This window comes from Bufo bufo, chromosome 1 (genome assembly GCF_905171765.1).
Source record: "Bufo bufo chromosome 1, aBufBuf1.1, whole genome shotgun sequence".
NCBI classification, from domain to species: Eukaryota; Metazoa; Chordata; class Amphibia; order Anura; family Bufonidae; genus Bufo; species Bufo bufo.
Genome location: NC_053389.1, coordinates 438,909,786 through 438,936,726, shown reverse-complemented (window position 1 = coordinate 438,936,726; position 26,941 = coordinate 438,909,786). Strand labels below are relative to the sequence as shown.

At 46.2% G+C, this 26,941-nt stretch overlaps 1 protein-coding gene across 1 annotated transcript in view; it reads right to left on the bottom strand.

The window, feature by feature from the left end:
- Positions 1–898: 898 nt before the first annotated feature.
- GAS2L3 (growth arrest specific 2 like 3) overlaps positions 899–26,941 on the bottom strand; it is a 50,868-nt gene continuing 24,825 nt past the window's right edge. The window contains exons 7-10 of the mRNA XM_040415702.1: positions 18,563–18,626; positions 18,280–18,415; positions 14,039–14,146; positions 899–2,723 (exon numbers count right to left, since the gene is read on the bottom strand). Coding sequence (XP_040271636.1) covers positions 1,455–2,723; positions 14,039–14,146; positions 18,280–18,415; positions 18,563–18,626 — 1,577 coding nt within the window. The 3' untranslated portion in view covers positions 899–1,454. The remainder of the gene's footprint in view (positions 2,724–14,038; positions 14,147–18,279; positions 18,416–18,562; positions 18,627–26,941) is intronic.

The following is a 26,941-nucleotide window of genomic DNA, read 5'->3' as shown; positions in this document are numbered from 1 at the left end:
ACCTGCTCGCAGTCAACATTGCAATGGTGAGCAGGTGCAACTACAAGCCGCCCCATTCACTTCAATGGGACGGTTCCTTCCCATCAAGTGTATAGAAGCGAATGGGAGCCTTGAAGTTACACCTGCTCACCCGCTGTCGACAGTGAGCAGGTAAACAAACAGCTAATCGATTGGGGGGGGGGGGGGGGGGATTTGATATTGATAACCTCAATATTAAAATCCTGGGATAAACTTTTTAAAGGGAATCAGTCACCTGGATTTTGGGAATAGAGCTGAGGACATGTGTTGCTAGATCGCCGCTAGCACATCCGCAATACCCAGTCCCCATAGCGCTCTGTGCTTTTATTGTGTAAAAAAACGATTTGATAGATATGTAAAATTAACCTGAGATGAGTTCTGTCTCTGAGATGAGTCCAGTGTGAAGGAGCCCAGCACCGCCCTGCATCCTCCGAATCTCCTCCTTGCTCCCCGGCGTCACAAAGCTAGAGCGCTGTAATCTCGCGATGCGTGAGCTAGCGCATGCGCAGTGTCGGCATAGTGTTCCTTCCCTGTGCTGGCATCAGCCTCAGGGAACGAACTGCGCATGCGCTAGCTCGCGCATCGCAAGATTACGGCGCTCTAGCTTTGTGACGTTGGGGAGCAAGGAGGAGATTTGGAGGATGTGGGGCGGTGCTGGGCTCCTTCACACTGGACTCATCTCAGAGACAGAACTCATCTCAGGTTAATTTACATATCAAATTGTTTTTTTTTACACAATAAAAGCACACCGAGCTATGGGGACTGGATATGGAGGATGTGCTAGCGGCGATCTAGCAACCCATGTCCTCAGCTCTATATACAAAATCCAGGTGACAGGTTCCCTTTAAATCCCTACAGCTGCCATTCCAAAAATAATGCATATGTTTCTATACATTACAGCAAATATGTGACATGATTCTGCCATTCACTATAAGTTAGCATTGCAAATGTCACTGCAACTCTGGAAAAAAAATCCTATGTACACACCATACCACATAAGCCAACATCAACGTGTAATGGAGAACAAACCTGGCCGTCTTGACTTATGGTTTTATTACATTTTGCATAGTTCCAGTTTAAAATGCACTTGGAAATGTGATTTACCCACCTATAGATTCCTTTAAAAGCCTAACATGAAGTCACTTAAATATTTGTCTCCACAGTAAGGCAGCATTTGGTAGCAGTCTTTAAAAACTATATGGCTTCCCGCCAGCAGGATTATTCATACAGAGTCGGCGTGTACACATCTACCTGAGGAATAGCAGTAAATGACACCTGTAGATGTGTTTCTTGCATAGTGTTATTTTAGGTAGAGCTTTATGATTGTACTATGAGAATAAAAACATAAAATTATGTCTGCAGTAAAACCAAAGTGGACTTGCACACAATATGGAAAATGATCAATTACATCAATGACGTGTGGTAAGGTGTTTTGTTCACTTATTTTTTGATACAATAAGGTGGTCTTCCTTGCTCTTAGCCAATTTATCTTTCATGGAATTTGGAGCGGCCCGGCGAGGTAGTTTTACCTTTGAACCGAGCTGATCAGAAGCAGTTTTTTCTTTATCTTTCTTTAAGGTGCTGCTCACAGGCTGAGTTTTTGAAGAGGGCTTTGTCTTTGGTACAGCCTGTGTTTTGGGTGCAGATTGTGGAAGTTTAACAACAGAGAGTGGTGTGCGTCCAGAGGCTGTAGTCTTATCAGACGCAGTCTTATTAGTGAAATTTCTGGCAGTCTGGACTGGTTTAGCAGTGTTTGACTGGACTGCGGTTGGCAATTTCGATGAAGGTTTTGAAAGGTATGGCAAAACAGTGACTTTGTCAGGCACACGTGAAGATACCACAAAGGGCTTCCTCTCCTGGAGATTGTTCTTTGCTGTGTCTGCCTTTTTACTTATCTTTACATCCTTGGAGGAAACAGTGGCTGAGACACATTTCTGATTGGCAGTGCTCTTGCAGTTCTGCTTTACAACCTCAGTCCTCTTAGAGGACTCAGATTTACTTGATGTAATAGCTGGTGTACAAGAACTTGTTTTTAACGGTCCTGGCTTTGCCCGGAGGTCAGACACACCCTTAGATTTTGTTATAGGATAGGCCAAAGATGTGGGAGCACTTTTAGGAGCCTGTATCTTCTGGTTCTTACCCCCACACTGTATAACAAGTTCTCCATTCTGTGCAACTTTAGTAGTGTGTAAGCCATTGGTTTTCCCAACATTACTAGGTGAAGTAGTGTTTTTCTGTGTACCTCTGGTTTCAGGTCTACCAGTAGAAATATGTGGTGGAGAATTTGATTTCTTTGCTACCTTCTTCTGTGGCTCAGGAAGTAACGGAGACCCCTTTCTTGGCATGACTTGGATTTTGGGACGTACTGATGAAATTGGCGGATTCTTAGTCCCCCTGTTAGAAGTCGACATAGGAGAGTTTTGACTTTTGAGGACACCACTGGAAGGGGTTACTTGCGGGGATAGGGTAGATGCTGTTTTTTGTGAACCATTGATTGCAGATAAGGGGTTCATTACAGGAGGCTGTAGAGATTTGCTTGCTTGTGTTGGCACACTGTCACTTTGTACACCTTTCTGGAACTGTAAAATCTTTTGCTCCAAAGTTGTAAACTGCAGCACTCTACAGGGGTCAAATTTCAACAAAAAACCTTGAAGCGTGTCCCATCCTCCTCCGACTCTAACCATCACATGCTTTCCATGTAGCATCTGGAAAATAAATTCAACAAACATTTTTAATGCAACATTAAACTGCATTTACTCACCCAATAGTATTAAAAGGATATACTGTACTCATCATCTTATAAAGTGATTATATTGTTAGCATATGCCAGCAATTTATGATCAAACTTTAGAGTTAAACTAAGCTAGATTTATCATTCAGTATCAGTCACTGTGATAAATGTGACACAGTTGAAGACTGTCTAATTTATACCTTCTAATCTAGTTTAGAGACAGTATTAGTAAATGTGGGCCAAACACAAATAAAATAACGCACCCAGATAGAAGTGTTAGGCCTCTTTCACACAGGCGTCATGTTTTTTGCCCGGATAAGATGAGGGTGCGTAGTGGGAAAATGCAATTTTTCCCAAAATATTTTAATGCGTTACGTGCGTGAGAAAAATTGGCATCTTTGGTGCCCAAACCCGAACTTCTTCACAGAAGTTCGGGTTTGGGTTAGGTGTTCTGTAGATTGCTATTATTTTCCCTTATAACCATGTTATAAAGGGAAAATAAATAGCATTCTTAATACAGACTGCATAGTACAATAAGGCTGGAGGTGTTAAAAATAAATAAAAAGGAGATTTTTTGTGAAACTCACCTGTAAAATCTTTTTCTCGTCTTTTCCATTGGGGGACACGGCCTAAGCTACACCCATGGTCTATTACTAGGAGGAGACACTATGCAAATAAGAAAAAACTGCTCCTCCTCCACTGGCTATACCCCCATGCTCCAACAGGAGGACCTCAGTGCGTGCAAAAGCAGTAGATCAGAAACCAAATATTAACCAAGAAAAACAGACCCAAGGAACACAGCCATCGGGCCGCTAACCATAAAAGGTCCAACTAGAAGAGAACCAACCCCTCCTGCAACGGACAAGAATGGGTGGGAGCTGTATCCCCCAATGGAAAAGACGAGAAAAAGATTTTACAGACGAGTTTCACAAAAAATCTCCTTTTCCCGCCCATTCAATTGGGGGACACAGACCATGGGACGTCCTAGAGCAGTCCATGGGGTGGGAAGACCAGCACCTCCAGAGGGAAAACGTCCAGCGGTTAAACAGGAACCACAGCCTGCAATACCTTGCGCCCTAGGGCAGCCTTCCAATACCTTGCGCCAAAGAGTGCATCTGGTAGAACCTTGTAAAGGTATTTAAGGACGACCAGGTGGCCGCCTTACAAAGTTGTGACGTAGAGGCTCGATTGCGCCTCGCCCAGGAGGCCCCCACCGCCCTGGTGGAGTGTGCGGTAACCCCCACTGGGGGAACCCTCCCCTGGACTGCTAGGCCACCGAATCCACCGAGCCACAGTGACCTTGGAGGCCTCCAGACCCTTACGAGGCCCCTCGGGAACCACAAAAAGGGAGTCCGAGCGGGCGAAATGGGGCAGTCACCGACAGGTACACCCGTAGAGCACGGACAACATCCAGAGAATGGAGAGCGCGCTCCGTGGAGTTCGCCGGAGCGGGGCAAAAGGATGGCAGGACAATGTTCTCATTAGGTGGAAGGCGGAAACCACCTTGGGCAAAAAGGAAGGGACAGGGCGCAGTACCACCTTGTCCTTGTGGAAGACCAAAAAGGGCTCTTGAGGAAAGGGCGGCCAGCTCCGATACCCTCCTGATAGAGGTGATGGCCACCTTCCAGATGAGAAAACTCAGGGAAATGTCCCTCAGGGGCTCAAAAGGAGCCGTCTGAAGAGAAGACAGAACCAGGTTCAGATCCCGGGGGGCAGAGGAGGGACATACGGAGGGACCGAATGCGCCACCCCCTGCAAGAAGGTCCTCACTGGACCTAGCAGAGCCAGAGAGCGCTGAAAGAAAATGGCCAGAGCGGAGACCTGACCCTTCAGAGAGCTCAGCGACATTCCCATCTCCAGACCCGACTGAAGAAAAGAGGACCACCGGAACGGAGAAATGAAGAGGAAAAACAGCTATCTTCTCACAAAAGGCAAGAAAGGCCTTCCAGGTACGATAGTATATCCGGGAGGAAGCTGGCTTCCTGGCTTTGATCATGGTCTTCACGACAGAGTCCGAGAAGCCCCTCTTCTTCAAGATGGAGGTCTCAACAGCCACGCCGTTAAACAAAGTGGTTGTAAATTCTGGTGGAAGAGAGGTCCTTGAGCCAGCAGGTCCTCCCTGAGAGGAAGAGGCCACGGAACGTCCGCCAGCATCCGAGCGACCTCCGAGAACCAGGCGCGGCAAGGCCAATCTGTTGCGATGAGGATGGTCGGGATCCCTTCTGCCGCGACCCTGCGAAAAACCTTTGGGAGCAGAGGCAGTGGTGGGAAGACAGAGGAGTGCGAAGTCTTGCCACGGAGACACCAGAGCGTCCACTCCGTATGCTTCCGGATCCCGAGCTCAGGCCAGTAACGTGGGAACCTTGTTGTTGAGCCTGGACGCCATCAAGTCCACGTCCGGGCGGTCCCAACGGCGACAGACGTCCTCGAATACGTCCGGATCCACCCTGTGGCGGCTGAGAAAGTCCGCTGTCCAGTTTTCGACCCCTGGGATGTACACTGCAGACAATATCGGAACGTGAGTCTCCGCCCACTGGAGGATCCTCTTCACCTCCTGCATCACCGGCAGGGTGCGGGTTGCGCCCTGATTGATGTAGGCCATGGCTGTGGCATTGTCCGACTGGATCCTTATCCGGAGCCCCGTTAGGAGGGGGGTCCAATGAGACAGAGAGGAAAATTGCTCTGAGCACCAATATGTTGATCGGAAGGCGGGCTTCCACTTCTGACCATATCCCCTGAACCGTCCGAGCACGGAGAACACCGCCCCAACCCAGAAGACTGGCATCGGTGGTGACGACTGTCCAGGAGATTGGGGGGGAAGGATTTCCCCGAAGTCAGATTCTGAGGGGACAGCCACCACTGAAGGTCCATGCGAACCCGGAGGAGGAAGGCGGATCCGAGAGTCCAAACCCCTCGATGTCCTGTCCCAGAAGGTAGAGTGTGAAACTGGGCAAAGGGGACTGCCTCGAAGGAGGCTACCATAAGCCCCAGAACCTGCATGCACTCCTGGATGGAGAGACACTGGGAATGCAGAAGGCGAGACACCGACTCCCGTATCCGAGAGAACTTGCAATCCGGGAGGAATATCCGGGCTGCAGTCGTGTCCATAACCATCCCCAGGAAAGTCACCCTCTGGGAAGGTAGGAGAGGGGACTTCGGGAAGTTGATCAGCCAGCCGAACTGTTGCAGAGTCTGAACAGTGATCCTGACGCTGACTTCGGCCTGGGAACGAGAGGGAGCCTTTATCAGAATGTCGTCCAGGTAAGGCAGCAGAGATATGCCCCTGGTACGGAGAAGCGACATGATTGGCGCCAAGATCTTCGTGAACACCCGCGGGGCTGTCGCTAGCCCAAAGGGAAGGGCGACGAACTGATAATGGCGGTCGCCAATGGCGAAGCGCAGGAACCTGTGGCGAGATTCTGCGATAGGGACATGCAGACATGCGTCCTGGATGTCCACTGATGCGAGGAACTCCCCTGGAAGAAGAGAAGCAATAAGGGAGCGGAGGGATTCCATCCGGAACCTCCGCACCCGCAGGGACTTTTTTAACAGCTTTAGGTCTAGGACCGGACGTACTGATCCCTCCTTCTTTGGCACCACAAAGAGATTCGAGTAGAAACCTGCCCCCTGGTCCTCCAGAGGAACTGGGACAACTACTCCCCTGACCAGAAGGGAAGACACCGCTTGTAAAAGGGCCGAGGCTCTGGCTGGATCCCCTGGAACACGAGACGAAAAGAAACGTTCCGGAGGTCTGGAAACAAATTCTATCTTGTAACCAGAACTCACAATTTCCAGGGCCCATGCGTCTGAACATGAGCTCTCCAGACATGCTGAAAGGAGAGCAGACGGCCCCCCACCGCAAGCGGTGCGGGTGCCCCTTCAGACGGAGGACTGCTTGGGAACCGCTGGGTGGGCAGAACTCCCCTGGAACTGTGCTCGCGGGCGCTAGGAAGGTTGCGGCTTAAAGGAAGGCTTCTTGCGGGAGTTCTGAGAGCCGCCGGAGGAGGGGGCTGTCGCAGACCTGGAGGAAGAGAAGCGCCGAAAGGACTGGTTTCTAGATACAGCGGGATGAGCTCTGAAGGCGCGCTTGGATCTAGATTGGGGCAGGTGTGTACTCCTGCCCCCCGTAGCGTCAGAGATAATCTCATCCAGTTTAGCACCGAAGAGCCTGGAGCCTGTAAAAGGGGAGGTTGGTGAGGGAGCGCTTGGATGAAGCGTCAGCGTCCCAGATCTTCAACCAGACATCCCTGCGCTGCGCGACCGAGAGGCCCGAAATCCGCGCAAAGAGGGTGCTGACGTCCAATGAGGCCTCACAGAGGAATGTTGTCGCCTGGGACATCTGGAGGATGAAGCTTAGGGTGTCCGCAGAGGCGTCCTGCTCCGCGAGGTCCTGATGATGGCGGTGCAACCACACCGAAAGCGCCCTGGCTACCCAGGCTGAGGCGAACGCGGGCCACAGACCTGTGCCCGCCAGATTAAAGATGGCTTTGGAAAGAGTCCAAACGCCTGTCAACTGAGTCCTGTAGGGAGGACCCGTCCAGGACTGGTATTGCCGTATTCTTAGCCAATCTGGCCACCGGCGGGTCGACCTTAGGAGGAGAAGACCACTGCTGCACGTTATCTGCCGGGAAAGGATACAGAGTATCCATGCGCCTTGTAGCAGAAAAACTGTGATTAGGGCGTTCCCAAGCCTTAGAAAGGACCTTGGCGAACTCGCCATGAATGGGGAATGTGACTGCCTCCGGTTTTCTGGAGTGGAAGAGGGGGAATTCCTGGCTACTAGTAGGAGGTTCCCCCTGTATGTCAAAGGTGTCACGTACCGCCGTGACCAAGTCTGCCACCATGGTGGAGAGCTTAGGTGAGGGTTCCGGCTCAGTGTCCTCATCCGAGCCGGATCTTTCCCCCTTCAGACCTGCAATCCCTGCGAGAGGGAGAGGCTGAACACGCCTCCAGTCGAGGGGGGGAGGCAGAGTCATCCGAGGAAGGATGCTGCTGCGTACGCTGCCTCTTAGCGGTCGAGCGTCCTCTGTGGGGGACACCGGGAGGTGGAGCGGTGCTAACCACAGGCACCGCGGGCGGCAGATCAGTGGCCGCCATGCGTTCCATAAAGGCCATGGCCGCGAGCGAGACTTGAGCCAAGTCCGCAGCCGCCCTAGCTATTGCAGAGGTCCAGGAGGGCTCCGCGGGTTCCGAAGGGGCGGAGGAGGGACTGGGCTGGTTTGGTGGTGGAGGAGGAGGAGGAAGATCCTGTCCAGAGGCAAGGCAAGAGTCACAGGAGCCTGTAACCGATAGTGGCAAGCAGCAGACCTTACAGGCTCCCAGTGGGACCAGAGGTGCCGCTTTTGATTTTTGTGGGGCCCCAGTTCGTGGCATGATGGCAGCAATCCCGGAGTCAGGGTCTCCTACAGTTTGCGAACACTATCTGTCTTACCGTGACCAGAGAGGAAATGGAGCAGAGCCAAGCGTGGAGAAGCGCTGAAGGCAAAGCGGAAGCGCCGGAGATGACGCGATAGGCTCCACCCCTCGGCCGCATCACAGAAGGCACGAAAAATATCGCGGGGAAAATCCCGCCAAAAATTCGCACTAAATAATCACACGAAAATTTGCACGCGGGAGACCCCAGCTCCAAAAGGATTGCGCCCACAGCCAGGATGCAGGGGACAAGGACACCCTCCACTCTCTCAACTAGCCCCCCCCCCCCCCCGCCCCCCCAGATTCACAGGTAAGCCCTTAAAGAACCGCGTCACAGTGTGAGCACGGGGGGAGGGGGAGTTTGCAGGAGAACCGATGTTGCTTATCTGAATCCTGCAGTCTTCACCCTCCGTTCCAGACCAGCATGGGGTCACCTCTTCAGTCGTCTGGCACAAGAAGTAGGCACAAGAGGGCAGGAGTAGGTGACCCCGGATCTGGTAGTCCACCGGCGCTGCAGGTCGAGCCCGGTTCTACTTTTCTTCTGGGGGGAAAGGGAGGTAGCCGGGGACGGCCATTCGACCCCGGCGCTCGCTCCACTGAGAGACCAGGGACGCACCATGCGACCCTGCGTCCTCTATTGAGAAAAAAACAAACAGGAGAAGAGAAAAATTACAGGGACAACCCTGCAGTTGCAGGAGTGTCACCTCCTTATCCGACACTAAGCTAAAACTGAGGTCCTCCTGTTGGAGCATGGGGGTATAGCCAGTGGAGGAGGAGCTGTTTTTTCTTATTTGCATAGTGTCTCCTCCTAGTAATGGCCTAAGCTATACCCATGGTCTGTGTCCCCCAATGGAATGGGCGAGAAAAATAATTAAACTCGCCTTAATCCACTTGATCGCGCAGCCCGGCTTCTCTTCTTTGCTGTACACAGGCATAGGACCTTTGATGACGTCACTGTGCTCATCACATGGTTCATCACCATGGTGAGGGACCATGTGATGTGATGTCACCACAGGTCCTTAGCTGGCAGCTCAACATTACAGAAGACAGAGATCCGCAACTACGTGATCAAGTGGACTCGGTGAGTCAATTTTTTATTTTATTTTTAACCCCTCCTTAACCATTTTACTTTGCATTCTGTATTCAGAATGCTATTATTTTCCCTTATAACCATGTTATAAGGGAAAATAATACAGATCGGGTCCCCAGCCCGATAGTCACCTAGCAACCATGCGTGAAAAATCGCACCGCATCCGCACTTGCTTGCATTGCGTGAAAAACGCAGAATATAGAGCTTGCTACAATTTTCACGCAACGCACAAGTGATGCGTGAAAATCACCACTCGTGTGCACAGTCCCATAGAAATGAATGGGTCCGAATTCAGTGCGGGTGCAATGCGTTCAACTCACGCATTGCACCCGCGCTGAATACTCGCCCGTGTGAAAGGGGCCTTAGAATGCCGCTAAACCTGGCATGCAGTTATGCCTCAGGCAGATTTGTAAATGATTACAGGTGGGGTTTGATAAGACACTGGGTCTTGCTACAAGAGGGCGTAAAAGTGCTTTCCCCCACTGCTTTATAAAAAAGGCTCTCAGAGGCTACTTTTGGGTAGGGTACCCTCTTTGAGAGATCTACGACACAGTCTTAGACATTTTTCCTGGTTGACAGACTTTGAGAGGGGGCACATCAGTAGAATGAGAGAAGCAGGATGGTCGTTTCAATGAACTGTCCGCTATATAGGCCATTCTGATCTAGATGTTAGCAAGTGTTGGGAGCAGAGGTTACGCAAAGGCAAGTTCACACGGCAAACAGGCTCCTGACGGCCTAGACAGACTACCAGTGGAGAGGATTGTTTGACCTGCTGACAAGCACGAGCAGCTCACACCAGAGTTTCGTTGTGCACAATAGATATAAAAGTGGCACTTTCATTACCATTTCCAGGTGCTTAGCAAAAGGAAATTTGGTGTCACTGCGCCCATTACATGTCAAGCTATGGACAGCCAGCAAGGATTTTCCAGGAATGTCTCCTCCAGATTACAACACTTCCTTGTCCTGCCTGGTCGCCAGATTTATCACAAATTGAGCACTTATGAGACTAGCTGGGACACCAGTTTCGGCAACCTGAGAGTACAGGATCTATAGGCCCTGCTGTAACATCTCTGGGCAAATGTGCCACAGGATACCATAAGGAACCTGTATGACTTCATGCCCAACCATATCTCTTCTTGTGTCCAGGCTAGAGGTGGTCCATGAGGGTACTAGAGCATCCTTTCAATTGTAGTTTTCTCCAATAATCTTATCTTTTCACTCTAAGAGCCGGTTCACACACTTTTTTGGCTCAGTTTCTGTTCCTCAAAATCAGCTCCAAAATTCCATGGGAAACAATTGCTTTTTTTCCCCACATAAAAAAAAAAAAAAAAAAAGCGTGGAAAAAAGAAGCAGCATCCACTTGAAATGAATAGGAAGCATCAAAAAAAATCTCTGTATGTGTGTTTTTTGTGTGAATTCTGCACAGTTTTTGGCGCAAATCTGCCTGAAAATGCAGTTTTGTATTGAAGCAAAAATCCATTGGTAAAAAAGGGGGGGAAAAAAATGCACCAAAAAACGCATTGAAAACGAGTGAAAGAAAACACATGCACATTCAGAGTTGGATTTTGCAGGAGTATTTTCAAAATCTTTTGAGTGATTGTGCCCTAATATTGTAATCGCTTAGGGTACTTTCACACTAGCGTTTTTCTCTTCCGGCATAGAGTTCCGTCCTAGGGGCTCAATACCGGAAAAGAACTGATCAGTTATATCCCCATGCATTCTGAAAGAGTAATCCGTTCAGGATGCATCAGAATGTCTTCAGTTCAGTCTTTTTGACTTATCAAGCAAAAGATAAAACCGCAGCATACTACAGTTTTATCTCTGGAGGAAAAAAACTGAAGACTTGCCGATCCGGCAATTTTCCCATAGGAATGTATTAGTGCATTCAAAATACCGGATCGGGAAAAAGAAAAAAAAAGGTGAAAAAAATAAATGCCGGATCCGATTTGCCAGATGACACCGGAAAGACGGATCTGACATTTCAATGCATTTTTTTTTGACTGATCATGCATTTTTAAGACTGATCAGGATCCTGATCAGTCTTACTAATGCCATCAGTTGGCATATGTTTTGCCGGCGACGGATCATTTATTTATTTTATTTATTTATATTTATATTTTTTATATATATATATATATATATATATATATATATATCTCATTACATTAAAAGTATAAAACAAACATTGTCTGTTTTTTTAAATTATTTAGCTACAGATCTAAATTTGTCTCTGCAACCGTGTATCAAGAAACCAAATTGATAGGATTCAGAATTAATCTGCGTCTCCAGTTGTGCCTGTAGCTGGACAGAATGAGGACACAGCAATGTGTTCTGTTTTGTGGGTGGTTTTTGTTTTCCTCAAGGGATTTTCCTATCACAAGGAGGAATCACAAGGGAACTGAATGAAGTCTTTGAATGTGTTAAATGAGCAGCACATAATTTTCTCTGTATTTCAAGGCACTCATTTTCAGAGGTTTTTATGTGGGAGTAAATGTCACTTTATCTCGCTAATGGCGTCACCAGGGTAAGGGTGACTTTAGACAGGTGCATAATCATTTTAGCGATTAACGACACTGGAATTTAGCGATTTAAAGCTGATCACAGGCAAGCATTTTCGATCAAAGATTATTGCAAACAAATTTGTTCACATGCGATCATTTACTCACTTAATCCAGGATCATTCACTGTATGTACACAGGAGCAATTTACATAATCTACCTATTTCTACATCAATCACATTGTTGAAAGATCAAAATGTATCTTTACATTACCACCATTCATCAATGGCAAACTGCAGTTTGTTTGCATAAACTATTTTGAACGAGCGCTTTCAGTACAATCATTTCAGTACATACATTTACACTATACAATTATCGCCGACGTGAATAGTTAGCGTGTGAATTGTCTGCTGGTCTAAATGAGCCATAAGTGCAAGTGATTATAAATTACCACTTCGTGTTTTAATTCCTTATCAGCAACATCTTTACTTGTGGTCTGCAAGAGGGAACATTCTGGAAAAGTCCAGAGGCCAAAAACCCATCCTATTACACAAAGCTGAGCGTGTTTCTCAATATAAATCACTGTGGTTAGAAGAAATCAGCCAGGGATACTTAAAGGGATTCTGTCATGAGATTTTACCCCTATAACCTAAACATATGCTCATGTCTGGAGTAATAAGAATCCTAAGCTGGCACTGTTAAACTTCACTGTGGCTCTATTTGCACAAAAAAAATGGTTTTTATAACCTGTCAAATCACTCACTTAAGGTGCCCAAGGGGAGGTCCGTTAATACAGGGTGCCCGGCATGTGCACTTCGCTCAACGAAGCCGCTGCCAGGAGTCCGCAGCGCATCAGGCTGAGCCTAGTGCACAGGCGGGGGATCTGGCAAAGGGACGGGTAGGATAGCGGAGGCGGTGCTGAGCTAGGGAAGGCAGCGCTGGGTGCGGCCGGGCACCCTGTATTAACGGACCTCCCCTTGGGCACCTTAAGTGAGTGATTGACAGGTTATAAAAACCAGTTTTTTGTGCAAATAGAGCCACAGTGAAGTTTAATAATGCCAGTTTAAGATTCTTATTATTACTCCGGACATGAGCATATGTTTAGGTTATAGGGGTAAAATCTCATGACAGAATCCCTTTAATGGCGTATTTCAGGATTTTACCATTGATGGCCTTTCCTCAGGATAAACCATCAGCATCTAATCGGTTGGGGTCCAACACTCTGCCAAACAACTGTTTTGGGGTAGCTCCGTGCCAGAACACAGCTCCATCTATTGCATAGTAAACAGACCTGGTTACTGCAGAGCTGCTCCCATTCCCTGCTTTTGCAGGGGCACAGTGTGCCGGACCCCAGTCAATCAGATATTCATGGCCTATCCTGAGCATGGGCCATCACTAGGTAAAATCCTGAAATACCCTTTACAGCTGACTACACAGCCCTATGAAGCCTAAAGGGTTGTCCAGGACATTTAAAACACCAGCTAAAAGCAGAGGATGTGATAAAATAAGTATTACTCACCTGGTAAATCCCCTGCCACTTCAATGCCACCACTTTGGTGGTTCTGCCAGCCCTTTTTATTGCCCTGCAGAAATTCTGTTGCTACTAACTGCATGTGGCCACTGCAGCCAATCATTGTTCTTAGTGGTGACAGTATTGTGGGCACATGACCAGCTGCAGCAGTCACATATGCATTTTTGGAATGTGATCACCGCAGAACAGTAACAGCGACCAACATTGTAGCTAGTGACCAACCCTTTTTAGCCCGTTGACAAAAAAAAAAATTATGACTTGACATGGTAGACTTGTATATGATAGAAACCTTCAGTACCATGAGCATTGCTTTCATTTTCCAAAACTTTACCACTCCATTAACCATTTCCTTTAACTACTGCAAACTGTCTGGTGCCCCAGCAATTCATAGGAAGAAAACAAAAGGCTGATATGCACATGGATATCTATCAGGTACATTGCCACTTCATTTAGACTGTCCTTTCCGACAATACACTCTAAATTACCAGCTCTAATATTCTTTTACAGTATAAATAAACCAGCACCGATTGCACCCATTTCTAAAAAGGACTATATTGTTTCTTGCGGCTGCATAATAATTATTTACTCCTAGACGGCACTCCAAATGGATGTTAGCACGCTGGAAATTCTCTAAGTGATGTTGTACTTTCTGACCTATTAATGGGCATCTCATAAATAATGCACGGATGTGTATGGACTTTTAGCGAACACATTTTAGGAGTGACCTATACACACACATTTTACATCCCTTCACTTACCCTTATGAATAGGATTTTATCCCCTAACCGATAGCGGCCCTCTGATAAGTATTCAATGGAGAATCTGTGGGAGCAGTTGCAGGGAGGATCTTGAGCAATATGGGTCACCTGCAAAGAGAATGCAATGAAGAAAAAAATATATATGTTTAGTTGTCAGTGTGACTACTATTAGCCAAACATTTAAATGAACGCCGCCATATACGTATGAGGGGAATCAAAAAGGTTCCCACCAAAGCATTTTGTAATATAATGGACTTTCATTTAATTGCTTAACAAACTCATTTCTAGTCTACTTTGCCACTTAACCCTTTTCTAAGGCCCTTTGCACACAACCATATTTTCATTCAGCATCCACCCCGCATATTTTGCAGGTCGGATGCGGACCCATTCATTTCAATGGGTCAGCAAAAGATGGGGACGGCATACTGTGCTGTCTGTATCCATATGTCCATTCCTCGGCCATGCAAAAAAGATAGAACATGTCATGTTTTGTCCGTTTTTGATTAAATATAGGCATTTGTAACAGAGCAAAATGTGCGGGACCAGAAAATATGGGACACACATGGCCGGTATCCATGCGGACAGCAAAACGGATATAGTTGTGTGAATAGAGCCTAAGGGCTCTTTCACACCTGCGTTCTTGTCTTCCGGCATAGAGTTCCGTCGTCGGGGCTCTATGCCGGAAGAATCCTGATCAGGATTATCCCCATGCATTCTGAATGGAGTGAAATCCGTTCAGGATGCATCAGGATGTCTTCAGTTCCGGAACGTTTTTTGGCCGGAGAAAATACCGCAGCATGCTGCGCTTTTTGCTCCGGCCAAAAATCCGGAACACTTGCCGCAATGCCGGATCTGGAATTAATGCCCATTGAAAGGCATTGATCCGGATCCGGCCTTAAGCTAAACGTCGTTTCGGCGCATTGCCGGAGCCGACATTTAGCTTTTTCTGAATGGTTACCATGGCTGCCGGGACGCTAAAGTCCTGGCAGCCATGGTAAAGTGTAGTGGGGAGCGGGGGAGCAGCATACTTACCGTCCTTGCGGCTCCCGGGGCGCTCCAGAGTGACGTCAGGGCGCCCCAAGCGCATGGATCATGTGATCGCATTGGACACGTCATCCATGCGCATGGGGCGCTCTGACGTCATTCTGGAGCGCCCCGGGAGCCGCACGGACTGTAAGTATACCGCTCCTACTATGGCAACCAGGACTTTAATAGCGTCCTGGGTGCCATAGTAACACTGAACGCATTTTGAAGACGGTTCCGTCTTCAAATGCTTTCAGTACACTTGCGTTTTTCCAGATCCGGAGTGTAATTCCGGCAAGTGGAGTACATGCCGGATCCGGACAACGCAAGTGTGAAAGAGCCCTTAGAGTGGAAGCACAAAAGTTTTACTAAGTGCTATAGGTAAGATGCTTCAGAATTTCCAGTCCTAACTCCCAAGGCATTATCAAAGTCCCAGGATGTGTGTAATGCAAAAGAAGCAAACCATTAGAAAGTAACTCCAGGCTGTAAAACCCTCGTTACACATATTTCGACACCGTACATGCTCATGACAATATATTATACAGTCAGGTCCATAAATATTGGGACATCGACACAATTCTATCATTTTTGGCTCTATACACCACCACAATTCATTTCAAATGAAACTAACAAGAAGTGCTTTAACTGCAGTCTGTCAGCTTTAATTTGAGGGTATTTACATCCAAATCAGGTGAACGGTGTAGGAATTACAACAGTTTGCATATGTGCCTCCCACTTGTTAAAGTACCAAAAGTAATGGGACAATTGGCTTATCAGCTATTCCATGGCCAGGTGTGTGTTATTCCCTCATTATCCCAATTACAATGAGCAGATAAAAGGTCCAGAGTTAATTTCAAGTGTGCTATTTGCATTTGGAATCTGTTGCTGTCAACTCTCAAGATGAGATCCAAAGAGCTGTCACTATCAGTGAAGCAAGCCATCATTAGGCTGAAAAAAACAAAACAAACCCATCAGAGGGATAGCAAAAACATTAGGCGTGGCCAAAACAACTGTTTGGAACATTCTTAAAAAGAAGGAACGCACCGGTGAGCTCAGCAACACCAAAAGACCACGGAAAACAACTGTGGTGGATGACCGAAGAATTCTTTCCCTGGTGAAGAAAACACCCTTCACAACAGTTGGCCAGATCAAGAACACTCTCCAGGAGGTAGGTGTATGTGTGTCAAAGTCAACAATCAAGAGAAGACTTCACCGGAGTGAATACAGAGGGTTCACCACAAGTTGTAAACCATTGGTGAGCCTCAGAAACAGGAAGGCAAGATTAGAGTTTGCCAAACGACATCTAAAAAAGCCTTCACAGTTCTGGAACAACATCCTATGGACAGATGAGACCAAGATCAACTTGTACCAGAGTGATGGGAAGAGAAGAGTATGGAGAAGGAAAGGAACTGCTCATGATCCTAAGCATACCACCTCATCAGTGAAGCATGGTGGTGGTAGTGTCAGGGCGTGGGCATGTATGGCTGCCAATGGAACTGGTTCTCTTGTATTTATTGATGATGTGACTGCTGACAAAAGCAGCAGGATGAATTCTGAAGTGTTTCGGGCAATATTATCTGCTCATATTCAGCCAAATGCTTCAGAACTCATTGGACGGTGCTTCACAGTGCAGATGGACAATGACCCATAGCATACTGCAAAAGCAACCAAAGAGTTTTTTAAAGGGAAAGAAGTGGAATGTTCTGCAATAGCCAAGTCAATCACTTGACCTGAATCCGATTGAGCATGCATTTCACTTGCTGAAGAGAAAACTGAAGGGAAAATGCCCCAAGAACAAGTAGGAACTGAAGACAGTTGCAGTAGAGGCCTGGCAGAGCATCACCAGGGATGAAACCCAGCGTCTGGTGATGTCTATGCGTTCCAGACTTCAGGCTGTAATTGACTGCAAAGGATTTGCAACCAAGTATTAAAAAGTGAAAGTAGTAATGGCAAAGTACTGTCCCATTACTTTTGGTCCTTTAGCAAGTGGGAGGCACATATGCAAACTGTTGTAATTCCTACACCGTTCACCTGATTTGGATGTAAATACCCTCAAATTAAAGCTGACAGTCTGCAGTTAAAGCACGTCTTGTTTGTTTCATTTGAAATCCATTGTGATGGTGTATAGAGCCAAAAATGGTAGAATTGTGTCGATGTCCCAATATTTATGGACCTGACTGTATGCCATGAGAAACATTAAACAAATGTGTTAGAATGACAAACTGCCCAATTTCCCCAGCATGACCAGCTGGCTGAACACATACTACTCAGCAACACTTATCTGGTCATGACAGATATCATGAGTATATATTACAACAAGCTCATTATAAGTTTAATTAACAAATACAAGTTTACACAATGCATTACTGTTCACTAAAAGCAACTCTTAAAAGGGGCTGTACACGTTTGGGTTTGGGCAAGCCGCCTCTCATGGGCAGACCTGCAAAGGGAAGCATACTTACCTGTTTCCTGGCGCTGGGTCACGGCTCTTACTTCATGGCCTTTGCTGCTCCGCTGGTCACCCTGGATGTAGATTTCCAGTTTGATGCCGCTGCAGCCATTCACTTGGTGCATCAGTGACCCGAGTCACATGACCATTTGTCAAGACGCAAGTGGAGCAGGTCACCACTGTGTGCAGTGTCAAACAGGAAGTTTACATCCAGGGAGCCCAGCGGAGCAAAGAAGCCAGTGCTGGGAAGCAGGGACGTATGCTTCCCTTTGCAGGCTGCCCTTTCTTTTGGGTATTGTCTAAGAGTTAGAAAAAAAACTAGCTGCAGGACAAGCCAATGCTCAGGTGGTCTCTGACATTTCTTAGGAGCGATGATGTGCTGCACATCCATGTAACCGCTGGCATCACCACTGAGGCTAGTTATTGGTCACAGTTGTCATGTGCTGGTATGGCATGATATCATCATCAAATGCCATCGCAGCCCACTAAAACATAAGCGCTGGAGCAGTGGGTGATTTAACAGTATGTCATTTTATTTTATAACATGTTGCAGCTAGTTTACAGCTAGTTCTAGGTGTAAGGAGCTTTCCTAGCACATGTGCCAAGTGTTCATCTGAATGAGAGTAACCATAGCCTAAAGAGAGAAATTACACCCTGCATGCGATGTGCCAATTCTGCAGGGATTCTGTAGTGAGAACATGTTTAGTCACTACGCTCATCATTAGCCCTAACAGCTAAAGAAAGAATATGCATTCCAACAGCATCTTACAGCCTCATGCAGCTCATGATGACAGCAGGTTTTCTCAATAGTGGTGGGAGCTAGCGGTCCAGATTCCATTAACAGTGTTTCTTCAAGTTCAATCTCTTTTTCGAGCTTTACAAGAACAGGTGGTTCCACTCCATATCTTTAGCAGGTTAAAGAAAGGGAAAAAAATAAGATCATGCATAAACCAAGATGATATTATGACAGGTAGTTTGAGTTATATTGGTAGGTACGGTTTGTAAGATGGAGAGAAAAAAAAAAAAAAAAAAAAAGGGGGTCGGGGACATACCGGGATACAATCCGGCCCACATCAAGGAGGCAGAGACACACTTGCCGGGGATCTTTATGTAGAACTAGAAGACATTTAAGCCATCACACCATTTACAAGATGATGATGATAATGATAATAATAATAATAATAATAATAATAATAATAATTAAAGCAGCTACTATTAGGGACCATTCACACAGCATATTTTGACACTTGTGGCTGAGCGCGATACCAAGCACAACCGCTAGACGGTGTACGGCGCTGTGCTTGGTGACCATGGAGAAGGCCGTGGTGCTCACAGTTCTGATCGACAGGGGTCCAGGGTGTCGGACCCCCACTGATCAGATACTGATGACAGGTCATCAGTATCAAAATCCTGGAAAAACCCCTTTAAAACCACCACTCGACAATCTTCAGTGTTACCTCCCTTTGAAAACAATAGTAGACACCATGCAGTTTCCAGTGGAATTTTGGTGTGGTGTCCGCATCAAAATTCTGCCGAGAAAAAACGCAGTGTGAACAGCCCCTTAAAAGGTATTTTTTGTACACAGTTATTCATGAATCAAAATAGAATAGCTTTAGAAGAAAAGACTTGAAAAGGACTACTGGGGCAGACAAATTTAATTGCAGTAGGAGACACATTAGCTCTCATAATGAGCTGTTAGATACTGTCTGACAAATGCTACATAGCAGCTGCTGGTCAGCCGCTCAGCCATCTCCTTGAAGGCATATTTTAGAACACGATGTAGAGTTGTAAGTGGAAGTATATAAAGCTTTAGTAAAGGATCTTGCACCTCTTAACAGTTCTCAAATATTATGTATGTGTTCACGAGGTTTACTATTTGAAGTGGATAGCTGATTCAAAATGGCCTCTCTGAAAGGAGTCTATTGTTGGAAGTTATTTTTGGTCGCTCATCATAGGAACTTTGTAACAAAGCCATCATTAATGATCAAAACTGGGTCAATAAACAAAGGATCACGCAATTATTTAAAGAAACACACAATACAGAGACCATCTGCCACACGCTAGATAAGAAGCCCTGGTTTCAGACAAGAAACATATGTGAACAGCTAAGCTCCAGACTGCAAATCTGGCTATGTAACAGGAAAATGAAATTATGAAAGCAACCAATACAGAATTCTGAACATAGGGTATACCTTATTCTGACCGTTATAAAATATTACATATTTTCTCTACTCATGACCCAAACCAGTGTTTCCCAAAATATGGCTTGGTAGCCATATGTAGCACCTCACCTGGATCAGCAGCTCTGAATACCACTGTGCCCTAGTGACACCATGAATGTGATAGCAGTGGCTGGTTAATATTCAGGTAAGAACCATTGGGGTCATTTATCAAGCTGGTGTAAAGTAGACCTGGCTTAGTTGCCCATAGCAACCAATCAGATTCCACCTATCATTTTTGACAGCTCCTTTGGAAAATGAAAGGTGGAATCTGGTTGCTATGGGCAACTGAGCCAGTTCTACTTTACACCAGTTTGACAACTGAACCCACATGTGACTGTTACATCTTAACCACCTCAGCCCCCATGGCTTAAACACCCTGAAAGACCAGGCCACTTTTTACACTTCTGACCTACACTACTTTCACCGTTTATTGCTCGGTCATGCAACTTACCACCCAAATGAATTTTACCTCCTTTTCTTCTCACTAATAGAGCTTTCATTTGGTGGTATTTCATTGCTGCTGACATTTTTACATTTTTTGTTATTAACCCCTTAAGGACACAGCCTTTTTACACCTTAGGACCAGGCCATTTTTTGAAAATCTGACCAGAGTCCCTTTAAGTGCTGATAACTTTAAAACGCTTTGACTTATCCAGGCCGTTCTGAGATTGTTTTTTCGTCACATATTGTACTTCATGACACTGGTAAAATGGAGTAAAAAAAATAATTTTTTTTGCACCAAAAAATACCTAATTTAACAAAAATTTGGAAAAATTAGCAAATTTCAAAGTTTCAGTTTCTCTACTTCTGTAATACATAGTAATACCCCCAAAAATTGTGATGACTTTACATTCCCCATATGTCTACTTCATGTTTGAATTGTTTTGGGAATGATATTTTATTTTTTGGGGATGTTATAAGGCTTAGAAGTTTAGAAGCAAATCTTGAAATTTTTCAGAAATTTACAAAAACTCAATTTTTAGGGACCAGTTCAGGTCTCAAGTCACTTTGCGAGGCTTACATTATAGAAACCACCCAAAAATGACCCCATCTAAGAAACTACACCCCTCAAGGTATTCAAAACTGATTTTGCATATGTTGTTAACCCTTTAGGTGTTGCACAAGAGTTATTGGCAAATGGGGAGGAAATTTGAGAATTTCATTTTTTTGTCTAATTTTTCATTTTAACCCATTTTTTCCACTAACAAACCAAGGGTTAACAGCCAAACAAGACTGTATCTTTATTGCCCTGACTCTGCCGTTTACAGAAACACCCAATATGTGGCCGTAAACTACTGTACGGCCACACAGCGGGGCGTAGAGGGAAAGGTGCGCCGTATGGTTTTTGGAAGCCAGATTTTTATGGACTGGTTTATTTACACCATGTCCCATTTGAAGCCCCCTGATGCACCCCTAGAGGAGAAACTCCCTAAAAGTGACCCCATCTAAGAAACTACACCCCTCAAGGTATTCAAAACTGATTTTACATACGTTGTTAACCCTTTAGGTGTTGCACAAGAGTTATTGGCAAATGGCGATGAAATTTGAGAATTTCATTTTTTTGCCCAATTTTCCATTTTAACCCATTTTTTCCACTAACAAAGCAAGGGTTAACAGCCAAACAAGACTGTATCTTTATTGCCCTGACTCTGCTGTTTACAGAAACACCCAATATGTGGCCGTAAACTACTGTACGGGCACACAGCGGGGCGTAGAGTGAAAGGTGCGCCGTTTGGTTTTTGGAGGGCTGATTTTGCAGGACTGTTTTTTTGGCACCATGTCCCATTTGAAGCCCCCCTGATGCACCCCTAGAGTAGAAACTCCATAAAAGTGACCCCATCTAAGAAACTACACCCCTCAAGGTATTCAAAACTGATTTTACAAACTTTAACCCTTTAGGTGTTGCACAAGATTTAATGGAAAATAGAGATACAATTTCAAAATTTCACTTTTTTGGCAGATTTTCCATTTTAATATTTTTTTTCCAGTTACAAAGCAAGGGTTAACAGCCAAACAAAACTCATTATTTATGGCCCTAATTCTGTAGTTTACAGAAACACCCATACGTGGTCGTAAACTGCTGTACGGGCACACGGCAGGGCGCAGAAGGAAAGGAATGCCATACGGTTTTTGGAAGGCAGGTTTTGCTGGACTGTTTTCTTTTTACACCATGTCCCATTTGAAGCCCCCCTGATGCACCCCTAGAGTAGAAACTCCAAAAAAGTGACCCCATTTTAGAAACTACGGGATAGGGTGGCAGTTTTGTTGGTACTAGTTTAGGGTACATATGATTTTTGGTTGCTCTATATTACACTTTTTGTGCGGCAAGGTAACAAGAAATAGCTTTTTTTGGCACCGTTTTTTTTTTTGTTATTTACAAAATTCATCTGACAGGTTGGATCATGTGGTAATTTTATAGAGCAGGTTGTCACGGACGCGGCGATACCTAATATGTATACAATTTTTTTTATTTATGTAAGTTTTACACAATGATTTCATTTTTAAAACCAAAAAAATGTTTTAGTGTCTCCATAGTCTAAGAGCCATAGTTTTTTCAGTTTTTGGGCGATTATCTTAAGTAGGGTCTCATTTTTTGCGGGATGAGATGACGGTTTGATTGGCATCTATTTTGGGGTGCATATGACTTTTTGATTGCTTGCTATTACACTTTTTGTGACGTAAGATGACAAAAAATTGCTTTTTTTACACCGTTTTTATTTTTATTTTTTTACGGTGGTCATCTGAGGGGTTAGATCATGTGATATTTTTATAGAGCCGGGCGATACGGACGCGGCGATACCTAATATGTATACTTTTTTTTTATTTATGTAAGTTTTACACAATGATTTCATTTTTGAAACAAAAAAAATGATGTTTTAGTGTCTCCATAGTCTAAGAGCCATAGTATTTTCAGTTTTTGGGCGATTATCTTGGGTAGGGTATGATTTTTGCGGGATGAGATGACGGTTTGATTGTTACAATTTTGGCGTACATGCGACTTTTTTGATCACTTTTATTACCTTTTTTGGGAAGTAAGGTGGGCAAAATTTCAATTTCATCATAGTTTTTTATTTTTTATTTTTATGGTGTTCACCGTTCGGGTAAAGTAACATGACCGTTTTATAGATCAGGTCGTTACGGACGCGGCGATACCAAACATGTGTAGGAAATTTTATTTTTTTCATTTTTTATCAGTGATAAATGTGTTTTTTGATTTTTACTTTTTTTTCACTTTTATTCACTTTTTTTTTTACCCAGACCCACTTGGTTCTTGAAGATCCAGTGGGTCTGATGTCTGTATAATACAGTACAGAACAATATATATTGTACTGCACTGTATTTTACTTACACTGAACAGATCTATGCCTTTCAGCACAGATCTGTTCAGCACCATGGACAGCAGGACGCCTGAGAGGCGTCCTGTTGCCATGGGAACCTTCCCCGTCTGCTCAGAACTTCGCAGACGGGGAAGGGTAAGGAGGGGATCTCTCGGGGGGCTGTCTGGGGGCTCTCTCCCTCTCCATCGGGGGGCTGCAAAGGCACAGCAGCCCCCCGATGGGAGAGGGAGGGAGCTCCCTGCGCTGTTAACCTTTTACATACAGCGGTCCGTACGGACCGCTGTATGGAAAGGGTTAAACGGCTGACATCGCATCGCAGATGTCAGCCGTTTATACCAGGGTGACAGCAATGTGCTGGCACCCTGGTATCCCCACTGAACACCAATGAATTTTCAAGGGGAGGCGGGCGGGGGATCGCGATCCCGCCTCCCGCACCGCCCGCACCGCCCACACCGCCCGCAACCCTCCCCCTGCACCTCCCGCCACCATAAAAATCATTCAGGGGTGCAGGGGGGGGTGAATAAAACTTTTTTTAGGCACATCAAGTTTCTGATCCCCGCGGTCAGGGACCGCGGAGACCAGAAACTGCAGAAATCGCAGCAAACCGCAGGTCTGAATTGACCTGCGGTTTGCCGCGATCGCCGACATGGGGGGGTCACGGGACCCCCCCGCGCATTTAGCCTAGGTGCCTGCTCAATGATTTGAGCAGGCACCGGGTTCCGATCACTGCCGGCCGGGCGGCAGTGATCGGAACAACACATGACGTACCGGTACGTCATGTGTCCTTAAGAGGTTAATCGAAATTTAATGATTTTTTTGGCCAAAAAAAATGACATTTTTCAATTTCAGTTGTAAAATTTTGCAAAAAAAAAAAAAACGAGATCCATATATAAATTTTGCTCTAAATTTATTGTTCTACATGTCTTTGATAAAAAAAAATATGTTTGGGTAAAAAAAAATGGTTTGGGTAAAAGTTATAGCGTTTACAAACTATGGTACAAAAATGTGAATTTCCGCTTTTTGAAGCAGCTCTGACTTTCTGAGCACCTGTCATGTTTCCTGAGGTTCTACAATGGCCAGACAGTACAAACACCCCACAAATGACCCCATTTTGGAAAGTAGACACCCTAAGGTATTCGCTGATTGGCATAGTGAGTTCATAGAACTTTTTATTTTTTGTCACAAGTTAGCGGAAAATGATGATTTTTATTTTTATTTTATTTTTTCTTACAAAGTCTCATATTCCACTAACTTGTGACAAAAAATAAAAACTTCCATAAACTCACTATGCCCATCAGCGAATACCTTGGGGTGTCTGCTTTCCAAAATGGGGTCACTTGTGGGGTAGTTATACTGCCCTGGCATTCTAGGGGCCCAAATGTGTGGTAAGGAGTTTGAAATCAAATTCTGTAAAAAAAATGGCTGGTGAAATCCAAAAGGTGCTCTTTGGAATGTGGGCCCCTTTGCCCACCTAGGCTGCAAAAAAGTGTCACACATGTGGTATCTCCGTATTCAGGAGAAGTTGGGGAATGTGTTTTGGGGTGTCATTTTACATATACCCATGCTGGGTGAGAAATATCTTGGTCAAATGCCAACTTTGTATAAAAAAAATGGGAAAAGTTGTCTTTTGCCAAGATATTTCTCTCACCCAGCATGGGTATATGTAAAATGACACCCCAAAACACATTCCCCAACTTCTCCTGAGTACAGAGATACCACATGTGTGACACTTTTTTGCAGCCTAGATGCGCAAAGGGGCCCACATTCCTTTTATGAGGGCATTTTTAGACATTTGGATCCCAGACTTCTTCTCACGCTTTAGGGCCCCTAAAATGCCAGGGCAGTATAAATACCCCACATGTGACCCCATTTTGGAAAGAAGACACCCCAAGGTATTCAATGAGGGGCATGGCGAGTTCATAGAAATTTTTTTTTTGGCACAAGTTAGCGGAAATTGATTTTATTTATTTTTTTCTCACAAAGTCTCCCTTTCCGCTAACTTGGGACAAAAATGTCAATCTTTCATGGACTCAATATGCCCCTCACGGAATACCTGGGGGTGTCTTCTTTCCGAAATGGGGTAACATGTGGGGTATTTATACTGCCCTGGCATTCAAGGGGCCCTAAAGCGTGAGAAGAAGTCTGGAATATAAATGTCTAAAATTTTTTACGCATTTGGATTCCGTGAGGGGTATGGGGAGTTCATGTGAGATTAAATTTTTTGACACAAGTTAGTGGAATATGAGACTTTGTAAGAAAAAAAAAATAATTTCCGCTAACTTGGGCCAAAAAAAATGTCTGAATGGAGCCTTACAGGGGGGTGATCAATGACAGGGGGGTGATCAGAGAGTCTATATGGGGTGATCACCCCCCTGTCATTGATCACCCCCCTGTAAGTCTCCATTCAGATGTCCGCATGTGTTTTGGGGATCCGATCCATGTATCCGTGGATCCGTAAAAATCATACTAACATCTGATTGCAGCCTGACAGGGGGGTGATCAATGACAGGGGGGGGGGGGTGATCAATGACAGGGGGGGGGGGGGTGATCAATGACAGGGGGGGGGGGGGGGTGATCAATGACAGGGGGGGGGGTGATCAATGACAGAGGGGGGGGGGGGGTGATCAATGACAGAGGGGGGGGGGGTGATCAATGACAGGGGGGGGGGGGTGATCAATGACAGGGGGGGGGGTGATCAATGACAGGGGGGGGGGGGGTGATCAATGACAGGGGGGGGGGGGGTGATCAATGACAGGGGGGGGGTGATCAATGACAGGGGGGGGGGGTGATCAATGACAGGGGGGGGGGGTGATCAATGACAGGGGGGGGTGATCAATGACAGGGGGGGGGGGTGATCAATGACAGGGGGGGGGGTGATCAATGACAGGGGGGGGGGTGATCAATGACAGGGGGGGGGTGATCAATGACAGGGGGGGGGTGATCAATGACAGGGGGGGGGGGTGATCAATGACAGGAGGGGGGGTGATCAATGACAGGAGGGGGGGTGATCAATGACAGGAGGGGGGGGTGATCAATGACAGGAGGGGGGGGTGATCAATGACGGAGGGGGGGGTGATCAATGACGGAGGGGGGGGTGATCAATGACAGGAGGGGGGGGTGATCAATGACAGGAGGGGGGGTGATCAATGACAGGGGGGGGGGTGATCAATGACAGGGGGGGGGTGATCAATGACAGGGGGGGGGTGATCAATGACAGGGGGGGGGGGGGTGATCAATGACAGGGGGGGGTGATCAATGACGGGGGGGGGGTGATCAATGACGGGGGGGGGGTGATCAATGACAGGAGGGGGGGGTGATCAATGACAGGAGGGGGGGGGTGATCAATGACAGGAGGGGGGGGGGTGATCAATGACAGGGGGGGGTGATCAATGAGGGGGGGGGGTGATCAATGACAGGGGGGGGGTGATCAATGACAGGGGGGGGGTGATCAATGACAGGGGGGGGGGGGGGTGATCAATGACAGGGGGGGGTGATCAGGGAGTCTATATGGGGTGATCACCCCCCCTGGAAGGCTCCAGGGAGACGCCTGTATGTGTTTTGCGGATCCGATCCATCTATCAGTGGATCCGTAAAAATCATGCGGACGTCTGAATGGAGCTTTACAGGGGGTTATCAATGACAGGGGGGTAATCAATGACAGGGGGGTGATCAGTGAGTCTATATGGGGTGATCACCACAGTCATTGATCACGCCCCTGTAAGGCTCCATTCAGACGTCCGTATGCGTTTTGCGGATCCGATCCATCTATCAGTGGATTCGTAAAAATCATGCGGACATCTGAATGGAGCTTTACAGGGGGGTAATCAATGACAGGGGGGTAATCAATGACAGGGGGGTGATCAGGGAGTCT